This window comes from Haliaeetus albicilla, chromosome 9 (assembly GCF_947461875.1).
Source record: "Haliaeetus albicilla chromosome 9, bHalAlb1.1, whole genome shotgun sequence".
Classification (NCBI taxonomy): Eukaryota; Metazoa; Chordata; class Aves; order Accipitriformes; family Accipitridae; genus Haliaeetus; species Haliaeetus albicilla.
The window spans coordinates 8,872,823-8,894,023 of record NC_091491.1 but is presented as its reverse complement, the minus strand read 5'-3'; the positions used below and the strand labels follow the sequence as shown (position 1 = coordinate 8,894,023).

The following is a 21,201-nucleotide window of genomic DNA, read 5'->3' as shown; positions in this document are numbered from 1 at the left end:
TCTAATAAAGAGTGGGGCGATGTACAGGTGTAAAGCTTTCACCATGTACGCTGCTTTTTCTGCTTGCAGGCACGAGGGAAGTGCTAGCATTTTTCCTGCATCCCTAAAGCTTCCTCTGCGCTTTCAGCGGTGCCCCAGCCTCACCTCACGGTGCTCAGTACGTGGCGTCCCTGCCCCCTCCTCCTGTCCTTGCTTTTTAATTTTAAGTTAAAACCGCAGCGAACGATCCGCCGGGGCCGGGGCTCGAACCTGCGTCCCATTCTCGCCGGGGCCGGGGCTCGAACCCGCGTCCCCTTCTCCCCGCCGCGGGGGCCGCCGGGGCCGGCTGTCTCCGGAAGCGGACGGGCGGTTCCGGGGCCGGCCGTGTCCTCTGCCCGCCCCGCCGCCCTCTCGCCGCCGCACCATGCTGCTCGCCCGGGCCCTCCGCGCCGCCGCCGCCCTGCGCCCGCCGCCGCGCCACCCGCCCCGCCGCCTCCTCTCCTTCTCCTCCTCTCTCCGCGCCCTCCTGCCGCCCCCCGGGGCCGCCCCGCCGCTGGCCCGCTCCCTCTGGCAGCTGGGCGGCGGCTGGCGGACGGCGCTGCTCCGCCCGCGGCGGGGCTCGGCCGGCGGCGTCTCCTGCGGCTGCGGCGGCCTCCACACCGAGGGTGAGCGGGAGCGGGGGGACGAGTCCTGCCCTGAGGGGAGCGCGGGGGGGGGGCGTTTGTGAGGGAAACCCGGGGGGGGGGAGGGACGGAGCGCTCCCGCCTCGGCGGGGCGCGAGGCGGAGCACGTGGTGGCCGGGGGGGGGGGGGCTCGTCCTGCCCGCTCTCAGCGCGAGGGCCCTTAACACCCCTCACCCCCCCCCCGGCGCCATTTTCCCTCCAGGTGACAAAGCCTTCGCGCAGTTCCTGACGGATGAGATCAAGGAGGAGAAGAAGATCCAGAAACACAAATCTCTGCCCAAGGTCTCCGGGGGGTGGGAGCTGGAAGTGCACGGCACGGAGGCCAAGCTGGTGCGGAAGATAGCGGGCGAGAAGTAAGTGCGGGCTTTGGAAGGATTCCTCTGGGCGAGTCCCTGTGCCCCAGAGGACCAGTAGATACGAGTCACCAGATCTGTCCTTGCGCTCCTGTTACTTTCATTGCTATCTGACCAGTCTGTGCAAACCGGGCGTTGCAGAGGCCCTTCGTTTTACCACCTTGGGCCCAATGCGCTTTTTTGGGTTTTGGCAAAAGTTTGCTACTGTACTGTGTGTTGCAAAGTTTCCTGCAGTCTTCCTGCATTAAAAGTAGCAGTTCAGTCCAGTAAAACTTGAAAAACGCTTGCTCATGAGAGCAGTTGGGGGAAGCCAGCTTCATTCAGGCGTGTGTCTTAAACTTTTCACTGCAATACCTGGTCTTGTTCATGGTGTGTGAATTCAACACCGGTAACGCTGTCCCCACGACAAAAGCTTCAAATAGGAGGAATTTTGATGAGTGTTTTTTGAGTGTGTTCAGAGTAACTGCTTCTGTTTCTTTTGAAGGATAACGGTCACATTCAACATCAATAACAGCATTCCACCCTCAGCTGAGGATGAAACACAAGAAGAGCAGAAACCTGATGAGCAGGAGGTAACTTAGTCTTGACGTGCACTTTAGTGATGGGTACACAGAGGGAGGTTAGAGCCTTGCCCTTAAGTGTTAAGGCTTTTTTTCCCCTCTGACTTGATATTTGGGAGCCTTAAGTCACAAAATGCAGATTTTTCTAGGTTGCCTGTCACTTGGCTGTGACCTTCCTCTCTGCAGTAGAAAGGCAGAGCAGGGTGAGAGGGCTCTATGAGGAGATATGAGAGGAAATTTGGTATCTCTTGCCTTCGCAACCCCCTGCAATAAATATTGCCTTTTGTACTTAGCGTAACTCACAATGCTGGTAGACAACGTCAACAAAATGCAAAGCTATTGACATTAATCCACTTGCGTGGTTTTGTTGGTCAAAAGTGTTTCACTCCCATTTAATAAGACTGTTAGTCAAAATACCAGTAAAAACTGTAAATGAGCAATATAATTTGAGGCAGACAGCTTCATCTGCAGTGACACTGATGCTGAATGAGTCAGGAATGCAGCTGCTCTGATTGTAGCAGTTTAGTTGCACTTTCTGAAGGGTAGTGTTTGTTCCAGCACATTGCACTCAGCTGGGTGGGATAATACTGGGGATGTTTGCACATTGCTTCCCTTCCTGGGTGTGCCTGTGTCCGCTGAGAAGGCGCAGTGCACTCAATCTGTGCATGTGTACGTGTGTTTGGCAGTCTCTGTGCCCTGCCAAGTTTCCTCCACAAAGGAGGTCAGGCACGAGCAGCTCCTGCTCTCAAAACAACGTTGAGTCTCTTCCCAGTTCCTGTCCCTTCAGAGGAACCCATCCAGGCGAGCTGCAGGCTCTCTGGGTTGTCAGGGGGTGGCAGATGCTCCCAGCTGTCATTTTACCCGTGTGACCAGCCATGGAGCAGAGCAGGGGCTGAAGGGCCGTTGGTGAGGCTGGGGGAGGCACGGGTTGCCCTGGCCAGGTCAGAGACTCCAGAAAGAGGGTGACAGGGGACAATCTGTGCTGGATGGGCTGTGTTGCTGGGCTGTACTGTCATCACTTTGGCTCCTGTTCAGACTCCAACGCTGATGCCACTTTTCTCTTATTTAGCCTGATCTTACATCAACTCCAAACTTTGTTGTGGAAGTAATAAAAGATGATACAAAACAGACCCTTGTTCTTGACTGCCATTATCCCGAAGATGAGGTAGGTATCAAACTGGTTGTGTGTTGGCCAGCTCTGATCTGTAACTTACTGTGTGTTTCCTACTTGACTGTAGTGTAACTGTGCCGCTGTTGGATCTTAACTACTCTTTATAGTCTGTTGGTTTTCTGAATCTGCAGAAAACGCAGTCTCCTCTTACCTCTTTTTTAGCACACAAAAAAAAAAGGCTTTGTGTTTCCAGGAACGCTCACTGGGGAGGAGATGTTCCATTGCACTCCTCACATCCTGACCTGGTGTTTCTGATCAGCTGCTTATTGGCCCATTTATTGAATTACATTAGAGAAGGGAGGCATGGCTTAACTGTAACAGTGCGGCAACTTGAGGGGGTAAACAAGAACAGCCAAAACAAGATAGATTTAATAGTGTGTCAGTAACTGAGCAATCTCATTGTTGTGAGGTGTCACAAAGAGAAGTAGTGATTAAATAAAGAGCGGGAGGAATAAAATGGAGATCTTTGCTTCAGACTGATCTTTGTGGTTTATTTTGTAAACCTTAACAGATCATTTATGCAGCCAGTCCTGACTGACAAAGGTTAGACAGACTTGTGAAGACAGATTTAGAACCACAAGGAAGAGGTTTTTATGTCTTTGTAGAAACCAGGCTGCTGACTTACATCAGGTTGCTTCTGGCAGCATGAGCTGGTAGACTGACATGTTTTCCTGTGTTCTCATGCATGTCTGTGCTTGTCTTCAAGGCATGTGTTGAGAGGGGAGAGGCACAGCTTTAGTACTGGTCTTGGGGATTTGCCTGCAGTGCAGTATTCCTAGCTTTGGGATGAGATGGCTGAAGGTGCCAAGTGATAAGAGCTAATTGTATGTCTTGCATCTCATTTCCTGTTTCAGGTTGGACATGAGGGAGAGGAAGAAAGTGATATTTTTACAATTCGGGAGGTCAGTTTTCAGCCCACTGGAGAATCAGATTGGAAGGACACCAACTACACCCTCAACACGGATTCCCTTGACTGGGTAAGTGTTGCTAGCATGGCCGTAGGCTGCGGAGGGCACTTCAGCGTATCTTGCCTGGCTGTCCGTTTGCTCCTGAGTTACGAATGAGTCCTGTCCCGGATGCCTGGGATGGGGGATTCCCCTGCTAAGCCCCAGTTTGCCATGAGATAGTGGTTCTGCAAACGGAGGATTATTACGTGGTCCCAGCAGTTGTGCAGTGCTGGTGGCGTTACTGGCAGTCGGAGACTGAGACATTGAAACTTGCTCTGTTCCAGGCTTTATTAAGTTGATTTCCCAGCAGCTATATTACATTTTAGAGATGCTTTGACACTTGCTCAAGCATCTTTTGATCTGTGTGTTTAACAATGTAGCTTATCAGATGCCATGTGTAGATGTCTCTGTTTTCTGGGTTTTCCAGGTATGTTTTTATAGTACTGACACTAAAAACTAGTATGCCCAAGAATCTGGCATCTGCTTATATGTTCTCAATAGCAGGCTTTCAAAAGCTTTTAAAACTTTATTCCTAGAGTGTATCTCTCTTTGGGAAGCATGTTAAAATTGGTTAGTGTGCTCTGGAACATCCCACATGGCTTTTCCCCCCCCCCCCCTCTGACTTGAGACAGAAGATTAATTAAAAATGCATATGATTTGTGATCTGCTCAGATTACAGAAGTCCAAAATGAATCATTTGCTCAGTAATATTGGTGGGTTTAAAAAAAAACCCACTAGCAAGAAAAATCCCCCAAACCAAGAAACGCATGACAGGTATTAGCATTACTGCATTACGCAGTAATAACGAATCTGTTCACCTGAGGAGCAAGGGGGGAACCCACAAGCATTAACGTATGCTGGAGTTGCAACAGTGAAGCAGGATTAAAAAGAAAAAAAAAGTTGATGATTGTAAATACTTGTTTGAAAGAGTAAATCTTTTACATCCGATACCACCATTTCCAGAGTGTTAAAACAATTCACCCCCAAGGCTGTAGCTTTATATAGAGGGGTACAGGCAGAGCTTGGCACATGTAATCTTTGAGAGACTTTACCTGCTGACTCTGATAGTCAGTTGATCATCCTCAGGGTGCAGCTCATTTGTATTTGTTGGGTTTGGGTTTACATGACCAAGTTTGGATGACCTGTTCCATGGCCCCTTCCCTCCAAATGTTACAGCCGAGGCCAGGCCTGCCAAGAAGGGGATGGGGAGCTGCCTGGTCTCCTGTGGGAGGTGGGCCTGATCTTCCTGGCAGAAAGAAATGTCAGCGACATTTTAAAAGCAACCTCTACCCAGGTGCACTCTGCTAAGGAAGTTTCCTGTTCCTTGCTTCCAGGCTCTGTACGATCACTTAATGGATTTCCTGGCTGATCGAGGAGTGGACAACACGTTTGCCGATGAGTTAATAGAGCTCAGCACCGCATTGGAGCACCAGGAGTACATTAAATTCCTTGAAGACCTTAAAAGCTTTGTCAAATGTCAGTAGGTCAGGCTAGGAAACTTGTCTTCAAGTGTGGGTATTCCACAGCACTGCTCTAGCCAGCAATACCCAAATATATCTTCACAACAGATACGGAGAGTAAGCAACTTTGAATTTGGAGAATGGGAGAATGAGGATTCTTACTTGTATTTGGGGACATGTATTTATGTTGCAGCCCAGATCAAGTTCTCTGACATTATGGTCCAGAATTGCCTCGCCCTACTTGGCGGGTTTTGTACAATTAAGGATGAATGTGAAGAATAAAATATGTTCAACATATCACTGAAAACTGATGGTTTCTCTTCTTCCTGCTGTACCATTGCTGACCAGAGAGCTGCCATACAAACGATGCTAGTGTTTGTCTGTGCCGGTACGAATACAGCTGCTCACAGAGCTGTTGCTGCAGCAATGGCGTGTGCTGGCCTGGAGTTTTTTCCAGAGAGAGCTATTCCAGCACCTCCAAACACCCAGTGTGCCCTCTGTCAGAGTTGTGTCTGTAGGAGGAATGTTGCCGGCCAAGCAGTGCTAATTATGTACATGACTCATTCTAGAGGTCTTGGCTGTCTGCCTACATGTTAGGGAATAGAATTCAGGGTCTTAAACATTGTGTTTGAGGAGCCATTTTAAAAAGGGATGTGCTGCCATAACCTATTATTTTACTATTAATGTAGGTATTTTAGCAAAATACTGTGGAAAGGCTGGAGCACTTTAGTTCCAGCAGAATGACTGAAAGGCTGTGGCTGCTGATGTCAAAGGCACTGCTAGCAGCAGGGCAGCAGCTGTGGTCTTCTACTCAAGCCAGTGTCTCCAGTTGTTGCCTGAAGGTCATACTAAGTTTAAACAGAAACCAAAACTAAAGAAGTCCAATGCGAGATCACCGATGCATTATTAAAGACAACACTAAGGCTGAAATAAATGAAGTATATTTATTTCAAAACATATATTGTGCCATTAAAAGTGCAGGTCAAGGCAGTACTACTGCCTTTTCAAGTATCTTTTTGACACAGCAGTTAGTTGCACATATATACATAAAAGTACTAGCAGCTCTGGGTGGATTTTTAGTCTTGAAGTCCTTCCGGTAAAAAAGAAGCAGCTGAATCAACTTAAAGGAGAATCGTCCAGGAGTCACAGACCTTTACAAAAGGTAAGTTGAACAGAGAAGCTATAGCAATGTATAAAATGCATTATTAATGTTCAAAACTATTTGAAAGCTCTGCTCCTAGCACTGTCCTCAGTAATTTTACGTAAGCAGCAAAGCTAAGAACTTGCTAGCTCTAGCTCAAGCCAAAGGGATGGTATGTGTTTTCTAAGAGGTATGGGCGAGCCTTTCGAGGAGGCTTAAACTGAAGTAATTTTTGGAACTTTTCTTCATGAACCACTTACCTGAACAGATGCTCCACACAAGACTTGGAAGTTGTTGGCTAAGGTGTGAGAAAGATAAGGCACTAAACGTGGCAGGTCCTTGAAATGTTCCCTAACCCAGCAGTTAAGGTAAGTTGTGTAATTTGGCTCTTCTTTTTATGGTTACTGGTGGTCGAAAGTAAAACCATTTCCAAGGAAGTTTGTGGAAAAACAGCCAACACAAACCCATGGGATGAATAGGCTTGTGATTTCTGCCCATGTAATTGAGAAGTGGATCCAAGCAGAGATCCTTTCCAGGAACCTGACATTTAGACTCACCGGACAGCTCATGAGGAGACTGGCTTCCTCCTCCATTCCACTGGTAACTGTGAACTCTGGGTTGTGCAAGCACCTGTGACTGTGCTCTGTTACAGTGTTTTCTAGAAGTGACCGAAGCTTCCCTTCTGTCATATCCTGAGAAAGAAAACTGGGTTAAAAGAAATCTTACACTTAAATACTTAAATTGCTGTCTGTAGCTTAAAACTGCCTCTTTGCAGCAGCAGACTTCAGATGTCGCATGTAACACGTTAACTCACTGTCCAGCTTACCTGCGTGCTGATGTGTAATCCACACTGGCAAAAAACTAAGTGATTCCTCACAGTCAGGTTATTCCTAGAAAGAGCATACAATGAGCATCATCACAACAACCAGAACAAAGGTAGATTTTAGCAAAAAAAACTGCTAAGGTCTAGGAGATCAGGGTTTATTTTATTTTGCTGAAATTAACAGCGGGTTCTGTTTGCCCACTGTTTTGGCCTGTTTCTAAGTGCAGACTGCGGTAGGGGAGTGGAGAACCTCATTCCAATGCCAAGGGCTTTCTTACTTTCTACACACTGGGCAGATGACCCTGTCGCTAGCATCCAAGCCATCGAGCATTGCGTTGAGACATTCTTCATCGAACTGCAGGCTTCGCTCATACTCTTCTATAACCAGCTGTTCTGCAATAACACAGCAAAATACCTTCAGGCATCTGTTATGAACTGAAGACAAAGCAGCACATGTGAAGCTGCTGGGTAGATGGAGGCTGGGGCAGCCACTAGTTTTCTAAGAACTTTTCTTTCTTTGGATCAGATTTCTACACTTGAGGAAATCATTCCTGCTAATCCAGTTTTTCCTATGGCTCAATCTTTAGCCAGTCTCAAGGGGGTGACTTTCTGCTTTCCGACCAACAATTTAGAAACATTCTGAAATGATTTATACAGGTTCCTACAGCTCCCAAACACCTCAGTGCTGTTTCTCTGGTCTCCTCTCTCATTAGCTTCTCACAGACATTAAAATGCCACTTTTAAAACTGTCAAAAAGGGTCTTCATGCATTAGAGAGGCTACAGAGATTCCTAAGGAGGCTCTTCCCCTCTATTGTGTGGTCTACAAGAACCAAGGAGTGCAGCCTCAGCTAGTATGGATTACTAGAAAGTCAGGAATATTACAAATCAAACAAGAGTCAGAAAGCGTGTAGAGACATTACCTTGCAAGATCAATTCTTGTTGGATCTCCTCCAGTACTGCTAGCTCATCGGGGTCCTCTAGCATCTGAAAGGTGCATCAGTCAGTGATTCTCCCATTCTGACTACTTTCTCACTTAACTTCCAGCACCTGACTGAACTGTCACTGCAACATAAATTCACTCTGCTTATTCTTCTGTCTGGTAAATCTCTGCGCTTGCAAAACCATGTGCCGTGTAAAGGAATCTATGATATAATCACCTGTGCAAAGCCAGCCAGAATGGTTCTGAACACAGCCCATCCAAGAACTTGCTTTTCAAACCACTGAACTTTTATTCCCATCCTCAGGAGCGGGCAGTGACAGACCGGCTTTAAAAACCAGAGATGAGGAACCCACCGTCTGCCGTGACGCACAGGCAGTTTGTGAAGGAAACAAGGAAGTTCCCCACTCGTGGGCCCAAAGGCAAGCGCTTTCACAGCACGACGCCCCACATGAGCTGCGGGAGCAGGAAACCCAGTCGCCCCGAGTTTTGCCAACTCCACGCAGCAAAAGACGAGAGTTAACAGCTGCAGAGAGACGCGTTCGGAACGCCGGCATTAGGTAGCGCGTTGACGCAAGGGTGCCGGAGACCCCATCGGCCCGAGGGAGCTCGTACTGACCTGGGCCAGGGCCTCCGTTCCCCGGCGGGGCAGCTGGCCCTCCTGCGCGGCCTGCAGCGTCTGCCACTCCTGCTCCATCACCTCCTGCACCAGCAGCGTGCCCGTGGCCGGCCCGCACACTCTCTCCCCGGCCTGGCGGTACCGGTCCAGCAGCTTCGCCCGGCTGCTCCTCAGCCGCTCCATGCAGCGCTGGGAGGGAGCGGACCGCACGGAGCCCGTTAGCGGGGGGGGAGGGGGGGGGACGACGTGGCCCGAGGGCCGGTCGCATCCCGGACGGGGTTGCGCGGGAGCGGGCTGACAGCTCCCACCGGGGGTTGGCCTCCGCCAGCCCGCGACGGCAGCGCTGGACCCCCACGAGGAGGATTTGGGAAGGGGCCCGGCTCGGCTCACCCGCCCGGGCGGGACCGAGCCCGGCCGGCCCGGGGCGAGGCGGCGAGCCGGTGCCAAAGGAGCGGGCAGAGCCCCCCCGCCCCCTCCCCAGCCCACCCGACGTCCCGACTCACGCGGCGGTAGGTCTCCTTCCAGGGCGGCGCGGCCGGGCCCTTGTAGCGAGCCCGGTATCGCCGGAGCGGCGACTCCATGGTCCGCCCGCCCGGCAGCCGCAGAGCGCCTCTGCCGCGGGGCACGCCGGGAAATGTAGTCCCGGCACCGGAGGAGGGGCGGCGGCTCCGCCGATTGGCGGCGCGGCCGGTGACGCCGCGGTCGCGCCGGCGGCTGCGCGGCGTCGTCGTCGGCGATGGCGGCCGAGTGGGGCCCGGCGGAGCAGTGGCGCGCGGCCCTGCCGCAGCACGCGGTGCTGAGCCGCCTCCGCGAGCGCGCCCCCGCCCCCGCCGCCCGGCCGCCCCTCATCCGCAACCTCCTCTTCGGCCTCGACGGCGACCTCTTCCTCTGGGACGGCGAGCGCAGCGCCCTCCACACCATCGGCCTCCGACGCCTCGGCGGGCCCGACCCCGCGGGGCTCGGCCGTTACCAGGTGGGGCCCGGCGCTGAGGGGGGGGGGGGAGCCGTGAGGGGCCGGCGGGCCGTATAGAGGGGACCGTTGAGGGGGGGGGGGGCGTCGTGACGGGCGCGGGGCTGAGGGGGGCCGGTCCCCGAAGGCTCCGGGCCGGGTGGTCACCCCCTCCAGCCCGCTCTCGGTGGGTCCTTACCTCAGTGGAACCCTTCGGCTTCGTGCTCGGCCGTGGGTGGAAGCGAGTTCGCGCCCCGCTCTGCAGCTCGTAGCCGTTGTATAAGTCACCGTCCGCCATAAAGATGTGCCGCGCTTCTGTGAGCACTTTCCGTGGCTTGTGCTTAACTGTAATACTTGTACTTTCAGACCCTTCTCTGCATAAACCCACCCCTTTTTGAGGTTTATCAGACGCTGCTAAGCCCCACGCAGCATCATGTGGCGCTCATCGGTACGAAGGGGCTCATGGTGCTGGAGCTGCCTAAACGCTGGGGGAAGAATTCGGAGTTTGAAGGTGGGAAATCCACGGTGAACTGTAGGTGGGTGAGACCTCAGGCGGTTAACAGCATCCCTGTCCTGCCGCCGTTCCTCCGCAGCCTCTCCTCTTCTGGGGGCCAAACAGATACGGAAGGCGTTGGTTGTATCAGGGTTGTAGGGGGACAATCGCAAATGAAGTTATTTTGTTGGCTCAGGGACTTGCTGATTGTCAAGGGACCCAAATAAATGACCTTCTAAGCTTGTTGCACAAGCTGAGGAGCGAGGTGCTCTAGCCTTCCTGGGGTCTTTTAGCTGTGGTAGCTAAAAGCACACATGTCCAGATGGAAATAACAAAGCATTTCAAGTTAAAGCTGCCCCTCCAACTGTAAGAATAATATAGCTAATGGCTTTGAAACCTTTTAATTTAGTTTCTAGCTCCTCTTGCCCCCACTTCCCCTTAGAAGTAAATTCTGTGTTTCTTATAACAACAGTGCACATTTCTGCTCTGTATTTCAGCACTATTCCCATTGCGGAAAGGTTCTTCACAAGCTCAACATCTCTGACTTTAAAGCATGCTGCCTGGTATCCCTGTGAGACATTAGAGCCCCACATTGTGCTCTTGACTTCAGATAACACTATAAGGTAAAACCCGTTTGTAGTTGATTATCTAGTATTTCTTTTGTCATAGTCAGTCTAATTTTTTGCTAGATGTTTGTGTCCTGCCATTCTTAGCAGAATTACCAATAAAAAATAGGATGGGAGAAATTTTAAGACTGATACCAACTGATGTTCCTGCATCAGCAGGGACATGTGCAACGCTGCCAGCTGAATGAACTTTGCTGCTGTCTCTTTCCTCTAGGTTTTACAGTCTGAAGGTACCTCAGACACCTGTCAAAGTGATTGCTCTTTCAGACACTGAGGAGGAGACTCTTACAATCAAAAAAGGGTTTGTGTGGCTTCTTGTGTTTTGAAATGCTTTTGACAGAATAAGCTCTGTATTTTCAGTTGTGTTTTTAATGAATAAGTGATAAATCTACCTGAAAATCTGATGTGATATTTTTCATGGACTTCTTCAGTGCTAGGACTTCCTCCTAGCATAGTAACTGCACTTCTTCCCCCCCCCACCCCCCTTTTTTCCCCATCCTTCTAAAAGAAAGTGGTAACAAACTGTACAGTCACAGTTTGTCAGAGTAGTCATTTGTCTTCAAGATGGGGTTAAGAAGGGCTTTTTGAGTGAGGAATGCAGAAAACAGATGATCTTTTTATTTCCCTCTTGGCCTAGTTGGAAAGGAAATACTTGAGGGTCTCTAATAGTCAAGTCACAAACTGTTGCACTACACAGGAAATACCAGTATGCCCTCCTCTTTTATCCTGTGAAACTGCGCTGGCTGGTGGATGTATTGCAGAAATGAGGTACCATAAGAAGGATGTTACTTGCATGCTTTTGCTGCTGAAAACAGCATGTGTCAAAGAACTGATGGACAGGTGTTTAGCAGTAATTTGTCAGCACGTACCGATGGACCTGGTTAAATATTTGCGTTCTCACAATCGCAGCTGACTTCAGGTCTTTTTCTGACTCGTCCCCAGGAGAGCCTATACGGCATCGCTGGGAGAGACCGCGGTGGCGTTTGACTTTGGCCCGCTAGTGCCAGTCCCAAAGAACATACTTGGACAGCGAGGGAGTGAAGAAGTGTTGGCCTATCCGCTTTACATTTTGTATGAAAACGGAGAGACATTCCTCACGTATATCAGCCTGCTGCAGAGGTAGGATCACATTCATCCTCAGGTTTCATGGGGTGCTTGTATGTTTGTACAATGTTAGGGTTGGAGAACCATCTCTCAGTTTGGCTGGGACTCTCTGTAATGGATGCTGGGCTGAGTTTTATTGCAGCCTGTTTTATCTCTTTGTGGCAGTGCTACTAGACTGAAATCCAAGAATAGTGTGTCATCCTTTTTCATCTAGACATTAAGGGTGCAGTTTCCACTGCTGAGAATCCGCTGTCTGTTATTTACCATCAGAAATCTGAAATGAAGACACTGGACTGTTAAAAGATTGGTGGGTCTGAGGCTGTTAAGGTGTATTTTGGGGCGTTCAGTTCACAGCACAGACATCCTTAGCTTTGGATGAGGCTGAATGAGCTAGTGGCATCTTAGGAAAAGAAATACTTTAAGATCATAGAAGGTTTGCAGGCATGTTCCATAATGAGAAGTCAAGAATATGAATCAAGAATATAAACACGATACAAGAAAAGATTACTTCAGAAAACTGAGAAGATGGTGGAAAACTTACAAGTTAGATCTAGTGTAACTGAATATTAAAACATGCAGTATTCGGGTTAGAAACAGCTCTGCTTGCCTTTGCATGAGAAATGATGCAGCACTGAGCAGATCCTGTCTGTAGGCAATGAAATGGGCTTAGTCCTTCTACCTAGAGAAATGCCATGCCACAAAATGCTGCTTGTAAAGTGCTTTATTAAGCGAGACGCCAATTAAGTGATAAAGGTAATTAGCTTGAGCTTTCCATGCGTACTTTGTGTTCTTGTATGAAAATGTTTCCTCTTGAATTTGTTGAAATGTAGCTTGATTGCTTTCAAAGCATAAAACATTACTACTGAGCTCGAGTTTCTTCTCTGAGATCTCCACCGAGCAGGTGTAGTTCAGACTCTCAATCTGCAGAAGTCTGGGTTGCTGCTATCTAATGGAAATCAGACAGAACTCCAAACCATTGGGTTGTTTGGGTTTTTTTTAAAGATCATCCTTATTTTCTAGTTATTTTGCAGCAAACTCCCACAGGCAACCATGGGGAACTCTCCTTCCACACCTTGTGTTGTGAACATGTCTTCTTTATTGCAGCACTGGAAATCTTGGCAAGCTGCTTGGCCCTCTGCCCATGCACCCTGCTGCAGAAGATAACTATGGCTATGATGCCTGTGCTGTCCTTTGCCTGCCCTGTGTTCCAAACATCCTGGTGATTGCCACTGAGTCGGGAATGCTTTATCACTGCGTGGTACTGGATGGAGAAGAGGATGACGAGCAGGTACCATTTCTTGTTTTGTGGTTTTTTTTCTTTCTACTCTAGCCAAAGTTCCTGGCTGCAAGATGGCAGGATGCCTGGACGTGAATGCCAAGTGCCAAACCTGCATTCTTTTATAATGAGGTAGTGGGTCTTCCTCCTATTCCAGCCAGTCCCTGTGATTCTCTGATGCTTTTATTTTAAATGTCAATTCTGTGTATCCTGATGGCAGATCAGTTTTTGAGCAAACTTACTATGAACTATTTTAAAGAGGATCTTCTAAGAAGAAACCCTGTTGCTGAGATAAATTTTTTTAAGTAAAAAGAAAAAAAAAAGGGACTTGAACTACTTTCCCTGGCAGTTAATGCTCTTGCCTGTATTATGTAACTCTCTTGATGCTGTTTATGTTGGCATTTCTATTTAAATGACGTCTCACAGAAGAATTCAATGCTCTTTACAGTCAGAAAAGTCATGGGACCCAAGATCTGATCTAATTCCTTCCCTGTATGTGTTTGAATGTGTTGAGCTGGAACTTGCACTGAAACTGGCATCAGGAGATGAAGAAGAGCCTTTGGAGTCTGATTTCTCTTGCCCAATCAAACTGCATCGAGGTAGGGTTGTCGTTCAGGTTGTTGGCTTTTACTTGCTTTATTTCATGCATTTAGGATCAAGCTATTTACAAATTATCATTGGTGTCAAATAAACAGTGGCATTAGAATAAGGATTTGCCTGATGTCTTCAAGAAAGCTGTGGAAGAAGCAAGCCTGGGATGTGCTTTGGTGTTTAACCAAGGGCAGATTGCATATGGTCACATAATACTAAATTCTTTCAGCTGTGGATTATAAAGTAGAAGTTGTTGCATCTGTGATGACCTAAGTATGTAAGCAAGTGCTGTGGGGATGGTAATCCTGAGGGAGGAATTCGTATCTGCTTATTAAGACTATCCAATGTAATTGTGGGGCAGGAGGTCAGGTAGGACAAAGTGTTTGGGTCTTTCTGAACAAGAAGCTTGTCAGAATGCTGGTCTGCTGGCTTTAACTGATCTTCCCTTTAAAATCTAGTGGATTGATACAGATGTCATGTGATAGGACTAGCTCAAAACAATTCATCAGGTATTTCAAGCGTAATCTTATGTTATGCAGAACTCTAATAAGGTGGCTAACGCAGCTAGCTCAATTTTTGAATGGGGACGAGTTAGAACTTGCAACAAGGTGTTAATGCTGACTGGACAATAAGTTGATATGCATGTTCAACAATGCAGGTTTGAAGGATGAGTTTTGCTCAGTTCAGTGCCTTCTCCTACATTTGCTGTTTAAATTTCAGATCCGAAATGTCCCTCTAGATACCACTGCACACATGAAGCTGGTGTCCATAGTGTGGGGTTGACATGGATCAATAAACTGCACAAATTCCTTGGTTCAGGTGAGTGGCGAGACGCTATTGGGTGTAGAGGGAAGAGAGTAGTATCTGAACACGTACAATTTTCTAGTGACAAGCTGGTGGATGTGGGTAATGCCGAGAATCCCTTACCCTGCAAAGTGCATCTGATGCATTCTGACAAATCTCTTTGTAGATGAAGAAGACAAAGACAGTTTACAAGAGTTGGGAGCAGAACAGAAGTGCTTTGTTGAACATATTCTTTGTACAAAACCATTGCCATGCAGGTAAAAACCAAACCCTGTCTATTGCTTCCAAATCAGCGAGTTGCTATGGAAAATATTTATGACTTACCCTCTTTTGCTGTATTCTTGCTGTTAAAAATAATGAAGTCAGCTCAAAAGAATTCAAATAATACAAATAAGCAATTTGCGCATCAGGATTCTTAATGCAGTTAGGGAAGTAAGCTTAAATTCCTGTGTTACTGTCTGAAAATGATCTATCAAACCAGCAGAATTTGTCACTTCCATTTACTTAACCCTGGACGACTCTGAGGCTTGATTTGGCTAAGAGTCTTGAATGCTGACATGTTCCTTTCATCCGCTTTTTAAGGATCAAACAATGCCTCAAAAGAACATCTGAATTTTTGAGCTTGGTCAGGTTTAAGGGGCATCATTTGCTGGGCCATGTAATATATCTTTATCTGCTTTTTTTCCTCACTTTTATAAGGCCTAATCATATCGATAGACTGCTATGGATTAAACACTATGAAAATACAGAAAAAATGTTTATTAATAGGCGTTAAGTCATTAATCTAAAGGGCTGCCTAAGTCAGCACTGGTGGTGACCCTCCAATGGTGTTAGTAGTTACCTGGGGAAGAGGGCATTTGGACCAAAAAGGTGGTATGTGGGACCACCTGTGTTCTCTCCTGAGGAGGAGGTCTGTGCCTTGCACTAAAAGTGGGTAATGTTTCCTGGGTCACAGCAGGTTTTTGCTTCTGTTTCACAGTGAAGTTGCACAAGTGCTCCCTCTCTCTGGCTGGATGAGTTTGTCCTGGTACAGTTGACTGCCAGTCAGATTGTGTGGTATGAGAATAACGATTTTGCAGGACTCATTCTGGGGAGTGGTTCTTAGCTTAGTGAGAGGTGTCTGGTGTAGGCCAATTGCTATAGCTAGAGCTTTTCCAAAAGAGTGAACTTGCACAACTGCAGGAACAAAGAACTCTTTTGACCAGGTAATTCTTGTGTTTTCTTCCTTTCAGGCAGCCTGCACCGATTAGAGGATTTTGGATCGTTTCTGACATCCTGGGGCCCACAATGATCTGCATCACAAACACCTATGAGTGTATTACAAGGCCTCTCTTGTACGTGGTTCTTAGTTGGTTTGAAATCTGTGACTGTTGCATGAAAAGGATCTCAAGATTTTTTTTTTTTTTTTTTTTATCATTCCTTTGATCCTTTCACCCCAGACTTCTGCACCTCTTATGACACACAATGAAGTTTGCCTTCTGAACACTCCCTGGCTGAGCACTTAAGCATTACTATAGTAGTTATTTACTACTAAGGTGTTTGTAGGGGATATAATTAATCTATATCACTTTTAATGAGTATTAGGACAAGAGTTGCATCAAAAGGTTCTTGACAGTATTGTTGGGGTGTTTTTCTTCATTTTTATAATGAAGAATCTGCAAATCAAAAACTTGTTTACAGACAGTAGTACAGAGATTCTTAATGGGCACCAAGGTTATGTTTGCATGAAAGGGGGAAAAAAAAAAAGGTTCTTCAAGTGCTTTAAAGTAGTGGGATTTTAGTATGCATTTCCAAAGCAACTTTACTTTGTTTGAGGGTGGTGGGAAAGATACAGCCTAGTGTGGTAGATTTGCATTTGCACAATTAAGTGAACACATTGAGTGGAGGGCACTATTTTCAGTTTATTTATTGCTGAGAACACTGTTTAATGTAGGACAGGTACCTTCAGCAGAGCTAGTATTAACGTCAGGTTCTCTTACAGACCTTACTTTTTTTTTTTTTTAAACTATTTCTGCAGTGTTCATAAATAGGTTTTTCTTACAGCTCTTTTAAACCTTATTATCTGAAATTACGTAGCATCATAGAATGGTTTGGGTTGGAAGGGACCTTAAAGATCATCTCGTTCCAACCCCCCTTCCACTAGACCAGGTTGCTCAAAGCCGCATCCAACCTGGCCTTGAACACTTCCAGGGAGAGGGCACCCACAACCTCTCTGGGCAACCTGTTCCAGTGCCTCACCACCCTCACAGTAAAGAACTTCTTCCTTACACCCAATCTAAATCTACCCTCTTTCAGTTTAAAGCCATCGCCCCTTGTCCTGTCACTACCTGCCCTTGGAAAAAGTCCCTCTCCAGCTTTCTTATAGGCCCCCTTTAGGTACTGGAAGGCTGCTCTAAGGTCTCCCCAGAGCCTTCTCTTCTCCAGGCTGAACCACGCCAACTCTCTCAGCCTGTCTTCATAGGAGAGGTGCTCCAGCCCTCTGATCATCTTCATGGCCCTCCTCTGGACTTGCTCCAACAGGTCCATGTCCTTCTTATGTTGGGGGCCCAGAGCTGGATGCATTACTCCTGGTGGGGTGTCATGAGAGCAGAGTAGAGGGGCAGAATCGCCTCCCTCGACCTGCTGGTCACGCTTGTCTTGATGCAGCCCAGGATAGGGTTGGCTTTCTGGGCTGCAGCTGCACATTGCCTGGTCATGTTGAGCTTCTCATCAATCAACACCCCCAAGTCCTTCTCCTCAGGGCTGCTCTCAATCCATTTTCCACCCAGCCTGTATTTGTGCTTGGGATTGCCCTGACCCACTTGCAGGACCTTGCACTTGGCCTTGTGGAACTTCCTGAGGTTTGCATGGGCCCACTTCTTGAGCCTCTCAAGGTGGACACTGACCTAGGAGGCTGCTTTGAAAAGAAGGTCATTCTGCTGTTCAGGCACTTGCTTGCCTTGTTATGGCACTTTCTTCTCTTTAAGTAAAAGGATATGATTCTTGCTGGTTTCAGCTGTGGCCAAAGAAAGATGTGGGGATGTGCACTCCACCAACCTTGTCTAGAGCTGGATTTACCACATAATTGAAATATTTCCTCTTAGAATGCTTCTGACTTACTCCTGCAATACATTAATTCCACAGTGGATGAGTTCCTCACTTTAACTACCATTTAAACTCTGACATAGTTTAAATGTTTCTGGTTTAAACTGTGTTCTCCAATTTGATGTTCTTTGGTAGAAGTACAGTCCACCCTGCATCCCCTCCCCTGCTGTGTACCAGAGAAGACAAAGATGTTGCTGTTTCCCCTCTTCGTATCCTGGCTGAGTCACAGCATTCATTTGAGAAGCACATCCGAAGCATCCTGCAGCGCAGCTCTGCCAATCCTTTCCTTCTGAAGTAAGTAAATATGTTTTCCTAGGGGACCTGAAGAGGGAAGACTCTCAGGAATAGTGCGTGTTCATCAGCTCCTGCTTGAACAGTGCATTAGCTTGGACATAGCAATAATGGGGGCACAGCTCCTGCAGCTGACTTGCACCTCTCTGTCCATACAGGGATGGCATCCAATCAAGTAATGATGTAGGCTGGGGGGGAGGTAGGTCAGGGGGCAAGGGGGAATCGTCTTGCTCCAGTCCCCTGCTCAAAGCAGGGCTAACCTCAGCTGATGAGGTTGCTCAGCACTTGTCCCATTTGGTTTTGAGTATCTTAAGATACCTTGGGATTTCCTCATATCAGAAAAATGATTTATAGCAAAGGGAATTACAGCCCCTCACTTCCGTAACTGAGCCCCCCAAAGCCCTTATGATAAATACTGTAAGTTGTTTAGCCTTTCAAAGGAACATGTTGGAGTAAGACTGCAAAAACCTCTCTCATTCTTAAGGTCTGCTGATAAAGATGCTGCTCCTCCGCCTGAAGAATGCCTTCAGCTTCTTAGCAGAGCCACACAAGTGTTCAGAGAGGAATACATACTGAAACAAGATCTGGCAAAAGAGGAAATTCAGCAAAGGTAATACAAAACCCTCACAAATATGTGCTGTACAATGTCTCTGTGAAACAACAGCACTAAGTACTGAGCACTCGACCTCCTCTGCTGGACTAACTGTTGTAAATGAGTAAAATGTACCCAGGTAAGACTAATGGAATACCAGAACTGAAAATTGAGTTACCAGGGAAAGCAGGGGTGAGTGTAATACTTGATCTCTACAGTGGCTTACAGGACAAAGAAAAAAAGTAAACACACGTGTGAAATACTTCTCTTCTGCTGTTGTCAGTCTGCCTGTGCTTGTGGATGGCAGCACATCCTTTGACCTCGGTAATTATCCCAACAAAGGAAAATTGCATTAAGTCTCTCGTCTTCAAATTATAGTTATTTATATTATAAAGTTAGGACAAAATGGAAGTGTTCTCACCACTGCGCATTTTTCAGTATCTTTAGTTCTTTGTACCACCAGGAGCATTAATCACTTCTGTCATATTTTCTCTGTGGTGTAAATCCCGATTCAACTGGATTGCTGTTGTGGGTGGTTTGATTTTATGTGTGTGTTTATTTTAAGAGTGAAGCTGCTGTGGGGACAGAAAAAGAAACAACTGGAAGATCTTAATTACTGTCGAGAGGAAAGGTGAGTGTAATCTGTCTGCTTTTATCACGTCAAACATGAGGAATGACGCACCTTTGTGCGAAAGGTACTTTATACAGGGTCCTGTGTGAAACAAGTGAGAGGTGAATGCATTTCCAGCTGTAATTAAGCATGTAGGTTCACTCCCTGCTCCAGCTTGGGTTTTCAGGCTCCTTGTCCTGTTTCCACAGACAGACTTGCCTTGCATGTAGATCTAAAGTAAATAAACATTTCTCACTTGCATAAAGGAAAAGTTTGCGGGAAATGGCTGAGCGCTTGGCAGACAAGTATGAGGAAGCCAAAGAGAAGCAAGAAGATATTATGAACAGGTGAGTGCAAACTATGCTCTGTTTCATCACAGATCACTTGCTGTTAAATAGAAGTTTGCAAGCGTGGTAGAACAGAGTGGGCAGAAAGTGCCACACTGGTTTGTTTGAAGACTGGGCTTCTGAAATTCTCTTTGCTGGGGCTCAGTGGTGATTTTTCAGTACTACTTCAGGTCCAGACTGAGTCAGCCTGCTGTTTAGAAATGCCATGTGAGACTAGCTGAAAGAGGAAAGTGAAGTCTTGAGCCCCTGAGACTTAGGAAGAGTGACAGAAGTACAAGACTGTTGGTGTCTTAGCGTAACTGGTCCAATAGGTAAGTTAATTCAGCAACATTTCTTGCTTGGTACATCAAAAGGATGAAGAAAGTACTTCGGAGTTTCCACTCTCAGCTTCCTGTTCTATCAGACAGTGAAAAAGATATGAAGAAGGAACTGCAGACAATACATGACCAGCTGCAGCACCTGAGCAATGCTATTAGACAGGTGAGAGAACGAATTATCTAGCTGGTAGGTTGTTGAGAACACCTCTCTCACACCTCAGGATAGTGCTGATTGATAGCATACAGTCCTTCCAATAGAGCAACTTTGTACTTCTGTTAAATTGGCAACAACATACTAAAATAACTTCTGATCCTTGTTAGTAATATAGACAGAACCTCTGCAACCCAGTATAAACCCTAAGAAAGCAAGCCTACACACCTTCCTCCATCCTAGAAGTAACATTTTCTTCTCTTTGTGGGAGGAAGAGTGCAAAAGCAAGCAGCCTTTCAACCTAAAGAGAATCAATCCACTGCAGTGGGACACACCAGTTTGTAACTATAACATGCTTTCACTTTGTCAGGCAGTACCAACACTGACTGGGGTCATCTTTTTGTACATGATTTCTAGGTTAAAATGAAAAAGGAATACCAGCAGAAAAAGATGGAAAAGGGTACCAGCCCCCGAAAACCCAGCATCACCCTCAGTGCCTACCAGAGCAAGTGTATCCAAACTGTCCTGAAAGAAGAGTAAGTTAAAGCTTGGATCCTTCTGTAGAATTCCAGCCCTGGCACTTATATAAGCAATGCCATCCAAGTGCCCAGGGTATAATGTAACCTCTATGCTGTGTGAGGGGCTGACTGATGCACCAGCTGGAGCTTGTTGAGAGGTATGAAGCATAAAATGCACCAGCTTGTGACAGCAGCACTGGCCATCTTCTGCCACTATTAAAGCAGAGTTAAGTTTAAGTCTGCTTTTTGCCCAAGGATCTTGTGGCAGTCTGTATCCAGCCTATAATTAACAAAATGATTTGCAACAATGCTCCCATTCTCTGCCTCTACCCTGTGAAGTCTTTTCCTTCCTGATTAGTTTCGAGCAAAAATGACTTGCAGCCTTTTGACTCGGATTTATTTTTCTTGAAGGGGAGAACACATAAGGGAAATGGTAAAACAGATCAATGACATCAGAAGCCATGTGAACTTCTAACATGTCCACGATGAGGAACCTACACCGAAAGGCTGGACGAGCTTTAATTTTCCCTGGTATTTGCCCTTGTATATTTAACATTTGTATGTTGAACAATACGCCTTTTACTTATTATTTTGTAAAGATGGACTGCAAAATAAAATACTTTTGATAAGACTCCTTACATGCTGTGATTTTTTGCTTTTCTCCTGGGAAGGAGACTGTGCAGCAGGTATTTTATATCAGGTATGTGATAGTGTAATACTTACTTACAGCTAGCTCAAGTAGCATGGGAATTGCTACTTCCTTCAGAAAGCTCC

At 47.0% G+C, this 21,201-nt stretch overlaps 3 protein-coding genes across 3 annotated transcripts; 2 read left to right on the top strand and 1 right to left on the bottom strand.

Moving 5' to 3' along the window:
- The first annotated feature begins 366 nt into the window (after positions 1-366).
- On the top strand, positions 367-5,450 carry C1QBP (complement C1q binding protein). Its single transcript, XM_069791438.1, has 6 exons — positions 367-644; positions 865-1,015; positions 1,500-1,587; positions 2,645-2,740; positions 3,601-3,723; positions 5,028-5,450. Exons 1-6 carry the CDS (start codon positions 404-406, stop codon positions 5,175-5,177), a joined length of 849 nt encoding a protein of 282 aa, XP_069647539.1. The 5' UTR covers positions 367-403; the 3' UTR covers positions 5,178-5,450.
- A 633-nt stretch (positions 5,451-6,083) lies between these two features.
- RPAIN (RPA interacting protein) lies at positions 6,084-9,316 on the bottom strand. Its single transcript, XM_069791440.1, has 7 exons — positions 9,178-9,316; positions 8,675-8,863; positions 8,039-8,102; positions 7,396-7,510; positions 7,121-7,184; positions 6,852-6,986; positions 6,084-6,304 (listed from the first exon to the last, which is right to left on the bottom strand). Exons 1-7 carry the CDS (start codon positions 9,253-9,255, stop codon positions 6,275-6,277), a joined length of 675 nt encoding a protein of 224 aa, XP_069647541.1. The 5' UTR covers positions 9,256-9,316; the 3' UTR covers positions 6,084-6,274.
- Positions 9,317-9,379: 63 nt separating this feature from the next.
- NUP88 (nucleoporin 88) lies at positions 9,380-21,065 on the top strand. Its single transcript, XM_069791436.1, has 17 exons — positions 9,380-9,647; positions 9,990-10,159; positions 10,614-10,739; positions 10,957-11,043; positions 11,685-11,861; positions 12,951-13,134; positions 13,571-13,721; positions 14,434-14,532; positions 14,684-14,774; positions 15,750-15,851; positions 17,737-17,895; positions 18,377-18,502; positions 19,050-19,115; positions 19,361-19,441; positions 19,795-19,921; positions 20,327-20,445; positions 20,839-21,065. Exons 1-17 carry the CDS (start codon positions 9,411-9,413, stop codon positions 20,900-20,902), a joined length of 2,166 nt encoding a protein of 721 aa, XP_069647537.1. The 5' UTR covers positions 9,380-9,410; the 3' UTR covers positions 20,903-21,065.
- Positions 21,066-21,201: the final 136 nt, after the last annotated feature.